The 11,293-nt window shown below is 43.3% G+C and overlaps 1 protein-coding gene across 1 annotated transcript in view; it reads left to right on the forward strand.

Moving 5' to 3' along the window:
• The window catches only part of st6galnac3 (ST6 (alpha-N-acetyl-neuraminyl-2,3-beta-galactosyl-1,3)-N-acetylgalactosaminide alpha-2,6-sialyltransferase 3), an 86,912-nt gene extending 75,908 nt beyond the window's left edge, over positions 1-11,004 (forward strand). Inside the window, exons 4-5 of the mRNA XM_047590448.1 lie at positions 6,343-6,450; positions 9,033-11,004. Coding sequence (XP_047446404.1) covers positions 6,343-6,450; positions 9,033-9,222 — 298 coding nt within the window. The 3' untranslated portion in view covers positions 9,223-11,004. The remainder of the gene's footprint in view (positions 1-6,342; positions 6,451-9,032) is intronic.
• The last annotated feature ends 289 nt before the right edge of the window (positions 11,005-11,293 follow it).

An 11,293-nucleotide genomic window follows, 5' to 3' on the forward strand; every position in this document is an offset into this window, starting at 1 on the left:
AGGAAGTGCGGTCGAGGGTACGTACTGACATCACCACTGCCTGAGGCCACGCCCCCTGAGTGGCAAAAACATGGTGAAATGTGGTTGTAAATACAGCTAAGCAGGGAAAAAATGTGGATTATCTGATCAAATTGAGGACAGTGGGACTCGACAATGATCCATACGATGGATCAGCCTCAGTTTCAGTTGGTTTTAGGTAATTTCAGATATGATAAATGTAGCTAAATAAGTAAGTAGCTATAAAATACTGTAGCATCCGACCGGACGTTAAAATAGTTACTGAAATAGTTACTGTCGGCCGTAACTACAACAACAACATCGACAAACTTATCTGACAGCCCTCCAGGACGTAACTTAAGAAGTAACTTAAGGTATGACTTGATTAAAAAATACAACATATATTGACACTAAATGTGAACCAAAAGTTGTTTCTTCTAACGCAGCGATCCATTTACTTCTCTTTTTGGGATTCAGAGAAAAATATATCTCCATCTGTTTTTCAAATCTGTCAAAACAAATCAAAACTTTTTTTAAATTCATTTTACAGTTTAGATGCTATTAAAGCCTGTGATTCAAACTAATGCTGCTAATCTCCATGCTCAGCTGTAACTTTTTACCACTTGGTGGCCGTAACCATGGAGACGTCAGCTAGCTGTGATGTCACGTACGTACCCTCTAATTGGCTGCTGGTGGGTGTAGCTTTACATTTTGTCTGTAGGCACGTTAGTCCTTTAAATCTTCAGTGTTAAGCTGAACTCTGAGCTGTGTCTAATGAACATACAATAAAACCACCACAAGCAGCCATGACACTGTGACTGTATGAATTTGTCTAATGCTGCATCATTTACTTTTTTTTTTTTTTTTTGATTGATTTAAATGATTTCCTCTGTAAATGAAGGATCGACTTCACCCAATAGAGCCGAGCTGTACTTTCACACAGGTGTCACGTCATGTTTGTAGAACTTGCGGTGGCATTATGGAGCGCGGCTCTAGCGAGTCGTCGTCAGTGTGGATTTTCTGTCACGCGTGGACAGCTCCCCCGCTGTGAATGTCAAGCGCGAGTTATTGAACAGTCGTAGGTAGAAGGAGGCTCTCGCTGATCCCACTCCTTACAGCCTCTGATACTTGGCAGGTACAGCACAACAAGCTGCAGCTCAGTCAGATTTAGAGGATTACTTATTTCGACCCTGCTCAAAGCTTCAGACTTAATTTCTCAATCACCCTTCACGTCGGTCCCAGTCGTTCCCGCCTCGACTCGTCTCCGGTTCGCGTTGGAGAGTAGGAAAAAAGTTGAGGATTTCATGTGAATGTTGTCTCTTTACTCGATGTCCTGCTTTGTTTGTGTCCCCGCGCAATTTATTGTTTCATTTTGAAGAAAGCTTTCTCAGCGGGGACTAAAAAGACTCGGGCCCTGTCGAGCCAGACCTCATGACACATTTTGTTTGCCGTCTTTAAGTAAAGGACTCTGTTTTTGTGCTTTAACAAAACAAGCAAATTGCATTCCCCCTGTCCTCGGGCTCTAGATGTTATTTGTCGCCTGCCAGAGCCGCTTCACACCGTACCTTATCTCTCTTTTAAATTGGCCACACAATAACAGCATCCTTTCTGCAGAGTCGCTCCATTGTAATTGTCAAAGGTAAACACGTCGTAGACCTTTAATTCTTTCAGTCCTTCTCTTTGCGTCTCTTCCTCCAGACATCTACTTTGCCACGTTAGTTATCAGGTCGGCGGATCCCACCCTCCTTGTATTTATTCCAGCTGGGGCCTTTTTTTTTGCTCCAGGACATCCAGCCTCTCGACTGGGGATGCGGTGCATGTGTGCTGCATTTGTGTGTCCGCTGCTGCGAGTGGCAAATGGCTAATGAATAATGCAGGGTAATAGTGATGTGTTGACAGCTCTGACGGCTGAGAGCTGCCGAGCTGTGTATCAGTGATAATGTGCCATTTCCCGTCTGTGCTCCTCCACTCCTTTATTACAACAAATTGCATTTTTTGTAATTTCACCTCCCCACAACCCCAGCGTGTGCGTGTGCGTGTGTGACAGAGAGAGGGAGTTTGTTGGAATACCCGAAACCCGAAAAGCGAAACTTCTTTCTGCACATTTTTTTTAATGCGTCTTAGGCTATCTAGTTTAGATGCTGATTGGGTTCTGAATTGATTCCAGCTTGTTTGGGTTCGTCACATAATAGATAGATGGGAGTGCATGTCAGTGTTGGAGGGTCCGCTCCTATTTAATCAACCAATGGAGCAATGAATCAAAATCCAAGTGTTGGTTTTTGTAGCCAGTGAGAGCGCTGGATATTGAGGTTCTGACCCTCGTAATGAATGTTTTATAGTCCTCTGAATTGCATATTACATTTTATTATTGGCTGTCAAATTTTGTGTGTTTTTAAGGGTCTGCCAGAGCTCTTTTCTAATTAGTATTTTTAAGCCAAAAAAAAATACAAAAAAAAACAATACTTTGGAGGACGAGATTAATAAGAGTCCACAGCCAAGAGCTCGCTGACTATCTGAAGCCAAGCTACGAGCTCTGCGTTTAAAAAATGAAGCCAACGTGCCAAAAATCACAGCGCCTCTAATCGCTCCTAAAGCAAAGTCAATCATCATAGAGCTCCACCTTAAAACGTCCAGGAGAAGCAAACATGTTTACAGGCTGGTACAAACAAGAAATAGCTCATTTCTCTATTCATGAAAACAGTAGAGGTGGTGATTTTCTTAATATGTAACTCACGTGTGGAACTATATCAAGGCTTGAAGCCAAGCTATCTGTCTGTCAGTGCTTCATGCATTAGACACACTTTAAGCACCTGATAACGTGCCTAAAAGTGTTTGATCGGCGCTCATGTTCACAGCTGCCTTCAGGCCACGAGGGGACAGTTCCTGTGTCCTTGTGTTTCCTCCAGGTCCTTGTCAGGTCACTGGTGATTCTAAATAGCCCGTAGACGTGGACGTGAATGTAAACGGTTGTTTGTCTTTCAAGGAATCAGGTAGAGGAAGTGAAGAGATTCACCAGAGTCAGGACAGTTCAGCCTCTGGGCACCGTGAACATCTGGAATTTGACAGTGGAATAGTTGATATATGCTGCTTTTTAATGTCTGATTAAAACTAGAAACCATGGATACCATGGACAGTATGGATAAGAGAGTTAAATATCCTTTGAGTTCAATAAATCTTGTTACATTTGTTATCATTATGTCATTTTTATCATGTACATGGAGGGAGAAAAATATCGGCTCAGAAAAACTGACAGGCCAAAGCTGATATAAAAAATAAAAATCCGTATCAGCCCTAGAAATTCCTTATCGGTCGATCTCTACATGACATCCTAGAATTCCCACCTTACCTTGTTTCCTCTTTCACTGTAAAACCTACAGTATGTCAGCGTATCTCCCAGGTGCTGATTTGACCCCTCTTTCATTTAATATTGCATGTGTTTGCTCTGGAATCATTTTAAGTTAGTGTCAGATGTGAATCACCCCCACATTACGGAATCATCTGTCTCTTTTTCAGATCTATAAAAACCGCAACAAAACCACTGGCCCCCGGTAACAGAAGTAAGGCTGACTCTGAACCTGCCTCACACGTGGCATCTTTACAGAGCAGTCACCCGCCGGTGTGAGGTTATTTACTAAAAGGTCAAAATTTTAAACCCAAATGCAGAACTTTGGACGCAGCTTTGAAGCACAAATCCATAGGGTTTCAGGCGGTTTGCCTCTCTCGCAGCAAGCTGAGCAGCATCCTCCGCCTCCACCGTCTTTATTTGGTTGAGTAACATCTACATCTGTAATTGTATATGATTTGAAATATGAAAAACAGACCGTTGGCAACGTGGAGGTGCCATGACAGACATCATGAGCAGCAGGATAGAATTAGTCTTTATTCATATAAAAATACTTCACACTACTAGAATAGCTTGGAAACGTAACCTCTAGTTAGCATTCAAATCTGCATTCATTATATATTTAACAGATTTTTACTCTTAAAGTGAAGATTTAATGCTTTCATGGTGCTGATATGAGGTGGTAAAGGGAGCATCTGTTTGGAGGCGTCTGGATGTGATCAGCTGATAAATGTTCTCATGTGTTCAGCTGTGCGTGTTCAGGGAATCATCTGAGACGCATTGATTCTCCCTCTGAATCCATACTGTACGTTAATCCCACTAAACTCAGCGATACCAGAAACAAGCCGAGTGGAAACTGTGCTGAACTGTATCCTGACTTTGTTACTGAAAAGCTCAAAGCTCCACAACTTTAAAATACCAACATCAATAGTTTGTTGCTTTAAATAAGCGCATGCACAGCGAATCAGTGCTTTTCTACCTTTTCTTTTGTCTTTAGGGGCAAATACCTCATGAATCATGAGCTACTCGCTATTTTCACCCTTCAGCAAACAAAATACTTCCAAGCTTTTAGTCCTTTTTTTAATAAAACCCCGGTGTTAGAGGGTAATTTAGACGCTGACTCAAAAACGTTAGTATATAAACTACTGATGTACAAAGCAGGAAATAGATAAAACTGTTTTATTTGAGTTTGTTTGTTTGGCCTACAAATCCAGTGCCTGCATGTTGTTATTTCCTGTTAGTATAAAAGATTCTTACGCAATTTTATTTCATACACGTTGCAAAACAGACCTATATTATAAGGATTAATGTGTAGTTTCCACTGTATACGCTCACACTCAATAAGTACACAAGTGAGAAATATAACAATCATGCACTAAATATTATCTCCATACATATTATGATATACAGTATTTGTTTTTATAGCCATATTCATAACTTCTTATGAAACTGGGCTCTAAATAATGAATATTATTATGTTCATATTGAACTGAACGTTTCTCGTTGGGTTGTGAGTAACTCTATAGCACTTTTTACTTTTTTCTGATATTTAAATAAATCCAGTTTAACAGCAGCACAAGCTTCAACCTCCAGAATTTTACCACCTTTCTGACGCTGTTTCAACATCAACTTTAAACATCATAACGAGTCATGAAGGGCAGTCGCTGTCCAGGGTGCTGATCCTGGAACAGTCTGGTCTGTTTCACAATCAGCACCCTGGACAGCGACTGACTCCTGACTGGTTTTATTTTAATCTGTCACCTCTTTGCTCTTTTTTTGTGTTTAATTCTGGGAACCACTTCCTTATTTTCACCTTAATTTTATGTGTCATTTAAAATTATTATAAAACTCATTATGAATAAGGACTCTGAATAATGGAGATGAATGAAAGATTTTACAAATGTACTAATTAACAGTAAAACTTAACATTGAAATTCCATTATTTTCCTGCTATTCAGTAAATTTTAAATCCTTTTAGTCATTTTAAAGTATAAATTCCATCTTGTAATTGTAAGATTGTTTGCTCTGCTTTGTACGACATGATATTGAACTGAATGTCTGTCTGTCATTTAAGACAAGTTCTCTATGGACTTTTCACTTCTTTCTTTATAGTTTTATAAACAAACTAAACAATCTGAAAATGAATCAATAGTAAAAAAAAAAAATATATCTCTTTGTCAGATCTCACATTTATTTTTAACGTAAAAGGCTGGTTTTATGACTATACACCTGCGTTCCTTCATACCGATACCACATCACTCTTTATTTATTTATTTCTTCTGCATCATTATCAGTATCACGCTGTGCGCTGTATTTCATTTACTCAAGGTCTAAGGCTCCTGGTGGTGTTGTGCGCTGCTGAGCGGCAGGGCCCTCGGGGAGCGCGGCGCCCCCTGCTGAGCGGAGGCTGGCGGGGGGTGTTGCCTTCACGACCCACTTCAGACGTCTTTGCTAAACCTCGAGTCAAGATGCATCTCAGCACCGCGTCCTGTGTTGGAGAATGATCAAAGGGTTCATTCATTTTCTTTGATAGGTCATAACTCACACACTTCTGGTCCGGTGTTGGTGGAAGGATTATGAGCGCTGATTGGTTCGCCAGGTTCTTGCTTCGCTCACAGGGGGCGAGCGCTCTTGTTGTGGAGAGCTGTTGGACCCAATTAGGTTTTTATATACGTACACCTAAGTATTACTGTTACGACCTATTACTCTTGTGAAACTTGACATATGGTTACGTATCTCAGGACCGTCTCGCTCCTCTGCAGATGCATTTGAATTTACATTTGACCTGAGGATCAGATCAGAGCGATCTACAATATCTGTTAGAATAATTTCAGTTCCCAGATCATCTGCATTACAAGCGCACAAGAGCAAAGAGTGCGGAGGTCAGAGAAGCGGCGTCCTTCAGACTCTGCCGATGTTTCTAATTTCATACTAATGACTTCCGAGAACTTTATGCTAATGAATTTTTACAGTAAAAAGCTCTGACTTTTGTGTGTTTGCAGGATACAGTCCGGCTCGTACCTCAGCACCGGTTGGTTCACCCTCATCCTCGCCATGGACATGTGCAAAGAGATCCACATCTACGGCATGATAAATGACACCTACTGCAAGTAAGACACCGACGATCACGCCCCTCGGAAAAATGAAAAATGAAATATCCAGATGTTCCTGCAAAACTTCGAAAATAACATCCACATTTACTTGAGCGCCGGCCAATCACAGCCTCCTGTAAAGGCGGACAGTGCTGTTACATTTCCAATATCTCCGTTTGGATTTAATGGCTGGATTCCTGTGCTGAAATCCATATTGGGTCCTCTGCGGTGTGAATACCATTATGTTTTCCTGCCTAGAATACCCAGCGGGCTGCAGAGTCTGTGTCACGGTGGGTGGCTGGGCTGCGGCTCCAGCTTCGAGTTTTATTCGTATACAGTATATCGGCCCCGCCGTCTCCTCCGTGACTCCTGGGTGAGTGATTACCGTTTGGCCAAAGGAGGGACGACAAACAAAGATGCAGTTGCTTCAGGCACGGTTGCTCGGTCTCGAGTCATTTCAGCCTTGATGAGCTTCGCGGCTCTACCTGATCTCTCTATCCCCCGAAACTCCAAACACTTTTTACCTAATGCGCGGCCAAAATCCTGCCTTTTATCCTCTGTGTTTCCTGAGCACAGCAGGGGCTCAAATAAAAACAGCCCCAGACACACGGCAGAGAGGAGCGATAATTCAACCAGCACGGAGGATTTTATGATTCGACGAGGCAGTTAAGGGGCAGTTTTCTCTCGCTGCCTGTCTCTCATTGACAGGGGGATATTGTGTTCCGTTGAGCCTCCGAATTGACAATTTAGTGTTGCACAAAGCACTTTCTGAATCTGGATGCTCCCACTCACCAAGAAAAAGTGAAGTTTTGTGTGGCGATATTCAGAGCTGTAGTCAGAATTGACCTCAGCGGTTGTTTGGTAATGGAGCTTCAACAGGTCCCGCAGAGAGGGTGAAATTGAATTTATTTGTTAACGGTGGCGCGCCCCACCGTGTGACACAGAAGAGAGGCGATGATTGGGCTGTGGGCATTACCGGAGGCTGGCAGACGGCCGCGGCCGTTTCCTTGCTGTGGAGCCGCTGGACGCCGCGGTGGCTGTTTCTCTCCTGTCCACGTTCATTCTCTCCGTGCTATTGTTCCACTCGTCATCTCATAAAGATGTCGCTCGCCATTACAGGCCAGCAGCGGAGAGCACGAGGAACCTCTCCGTGCTGCCGCCTGCTTATATTGATTCCTCGTTCCTCTTAATGCAAACACTAAAACCGAGTGACTCATCGTGAAATTCAGGTCAGAGAGGTTTAACTGTACATTGCAAAGCTGGCTGCATGTTTCCAGATGTAGCTTCGCTCACGATGTTGTGTTATTTATCTAATGTCTGCTGCCGAGGGGAAACTTTCAACAGTTCAAACCCTTGAAAGATGTCGTGAATCAAAGCACACAAGTTATCCTAAACTGTCTGGAAGAAATTTGAGAATGCACCTGCTTCAGTGAGATTTAAACATTATATTATTCCATTAAAAATATATTATATATATATTTACAGTAGCCTTAAGTATTAATGAGAGTAGATTAACATAGAAGTAAATAGAAGCGATATTTCTTTAATTGCTCTTTGTACGTGTTTCTATTGAAAGGTGTTTTGTGAATGAGCTGTAACTCTTGCAAATTCTAGTCTCACAGTATCCCTCTTAAATTCTCATCACACAAGAGTTTAAGGAAGATGGACTTCAAATGAACTGGTCACATGACCCCCTGCATCGTCTCCAGTGACGGGGAAATGAGAAAAAAAGTATTTCATTGCACCTTCGCGATAAACTTTTATATTAAAAAGTAAATAAATACGCGATTAAAGATGTTTTAGTGATATTTGAGAGGTTTTTCCAGGAGTAATGGGAAGCAATCAATCACCTTCTTTAACCGATAAAACGCTTGTAAACTGAGAAGCAGACAAACACCAATCCACTGCTTTTACTTTCTGTTCTTTTCCACGACAGACTGCAGTGATTTACTCCCGTTTAGACACAGCATAAAGCGTGACTTGGCTCGCAGCGGCGGCCGACTTTATCCCAGAGGTGCACGCCGTGCATGCAGCTGATCCACAACCAACTGGGAAAGTCTGGTTACTGTAGTGGTCTAGAACCAACAACAGACAAGTGTGCATGGAAGCTGGACAGATACATTTAGTCAGCAGATGTATTGGCCCACATTAAGTTATTGCAGAAAGATCGTTATCTGTTTATGACTCATTAGAAAGAAGAAATGGGTTGAGGTCGATTCAGAACAGTGTCTTCATTTAATAGGTTGTTTACTGAGCTGCAGAGACAAGTTTATTGTCCAACTGCACAAACTGAAGATTATTCTAATATTTAAAAGCAACACGTAACTCTGGTGATGCAGATATTGTTGAGCTCATTTTATTCACACTTTCTGATTTTCAACTTTGTAGCGTTCAGACTTTTGAGTGACTGACCTCGCGTTGCTCCTAGTTCAAAAATGGACCACCAACGAATAAAGCAGCCACGTACTTTAGTCTACGGTGTTTTGTACGTAGCCCCAGATGTTGCTGCTTGGACCAGACTCAACTGCTCAGTTCATCAGATCACGTCTAGGGATACAACTATTTCTTTCCAATTAACTGTCCTTTCCACTTCCCTTTAGGACGGAGGGTCTCAGAAAGGTCCCCTACCACTACTACGAGGCGGGCAGCCGGGACGAGTGTGCCGAGTACCTCCTCCACGAGAGCGCCCCCTACGGCGGACACCGCTTCATCACGGAGAAGTCCGTTTTCTCCAAGTGGGCCAAGTCTCACGCCATCAAGTTCTTCAACCCGCTGTGGCAGCTGTCGTGACCCTGGCTGACGCAGCAAAGGGAATATTATCCTCACTGTCACTGTCACAAACAACCAGAGACCCGACGAACCTCCACGCTGACACTAACGAACACGAGCATCCATTCTGGCACAAATGTCCCTCCATATCTATTACTAAACGTTTGTCAAGTCCTGGTTGGCCTCAGGTGGAGCCTTCAGAATCAGACCACTGAATCAAGCAAATTCCCATTAATGTTTGACCAACCGCGGCCCATCTGCTGCTTCTTGAATATGAAGCCCTCTTCTCCTGGATCTCAGAGCTTAAGAATGTGCACGGCTCGCTGCTCTGCACCGACTAATCGATCCTTTTTGCTGCTCTGTGAGTCCAGCAAAGAGAAGCCGGAGAAGAAACGAGCGTCCGTCGTCTCGCAGTGACCTCAGTGGCTCAGTACATCACAGAGGCTGAATTTACATTTTCTTTCCGGACCGTAGCAGGGGAGAGTCACGTCGGACACCTGACGAGCTCGTCTGCTCCGTTTCCTCTGCCTGTCTGTCGCCTGTCAGGCTGTAATTAATCTCTAACGAGTATCATTCAGGCCTTCATCTCTGACTGAGGGAGTATCATAGGCAGATGCTCTGTCGGTTTCAATTTACTCAGCTCCGTTCAAAGAGGTCATTTGAAAAAGAAAACACAAGCGCGCAAAAAAACAAAAAAAAAACGAGTAAACCAGCAGTCTACGCGCTAATCAGCTTCATTGCTTCGTCGCCGTGTGTTGACTCACACAACCTAAAGATGTCAGCTGTTCCTCTCCATGTATAATGCTGTGAAATTGAGTTTTGAGGGACACGTTGTGGCGTTGGCTTGATGTGCGGATGCTTTGTTAATTCAGTCTGCAGAAATAACTCTTTTGATCAATGTGCCATTGACGATGTGAGCATCATAACACATAGAGCGGTGTGCAATTAAAAACTCCATCTTTGCGGAGGGAGTCAAGTCGTTTGTGACCCTGCGGAGGGACAGATTTATGTGTGCGGTGAAACCATTTGAAGTTAATTGTATTCTATTATCATTCTGTGCCTGCAATACTCTGCAATTTGTTGTATAGACGCGGAGGAAGGTGCTTTCACTTCCTCTATGGTATTCTCATCAAGCTTTGTGCCTCTTTCTGTAAAGTATCACTGTGTGAACGCTTCGTACCATTTGTCTCTGGGTGCGGTGCTCGTGTCTCCTGGCTCGGGCCGTTATGTTTGAATGCATCTGTTCTGTTCTGGTCGGGTCGGTGGGTCGGGGAGGAATAATTAGTGAGGTGTGTAGGTTGGCCGGTTGCTGTTTGAGGGCTGAGATGTTGTATCTGTGACCGCGACTCCCCAAGCCCCACCCCCGAAGCTGTGATTAGTGTCCTGCTCAGAGCCACGGGCCAGGGGGAAGGACTGGAAGGACTCAAAGACGTCTTCTAATTCATGCGACTTGATGCGCGGGGTCTCTGAAGATCTGTAATATACTGCAGTCTGCTGCAGAGCGCTGTCCGCTGGCCGAGGAGCTACGGTTTCTCTGTCAACACTGATACGGTGATTTGTAGGTCAGGAGTTATTGGTTGAAACTGGGCTGAAATAAAAGCATCAAAAATGTCAAAGAAATATCTGGAAACCAGGCTAAACTCAGATCACACAGGTCCTACCTACATTATGCTTAACATTATGACCACTGACAGGTATAGAGAATAACAGAATAACATTGTGTGACAATACAGTGTTCTGCTGGGAAACTCTTAGACCTGGCATTTATGTGGATGTTACCACCCACCTAGACCAGACCAGACACCCCCACCCCATAGCAATGGCCTCCAAATTCACTAAACTGATCAAGTATATATGGGCTGATCCACAGTGGCCCCTCCCCTCAACCCATAGGACCCAAAGACCCCCCCACTAACAACATCCTGTTACCAGGACACCCTCAGAAGACCCATGTCCATTCTCTGATGAGTCACAACTGTTTTGGAGGCACAAAGGGAGATCTAAACAATATTAGGAAGGTGGTCATAATGTTATGCCTGATTGGTATATATTGTCTATTTGTAACTCTTTTCTTCTCAATGAGTCTAAAGTA

This window comes from Mugil cephalus, chromosome 7, assembly GCF_022458985.1.
Source record: "Mugil cephalus isolate CIBA_MC_2020 chromosome 7, CIBA_Mcephalus_1.1, whole genome shotgun sequence".
Classification (NCBI taxonomy): domain Eukaryota; kingdom Metazoa; phylum Chordata; class Actinopteri; order Mugiliformes; family Mugilidae; genus Mugil; species Mugil cephalus.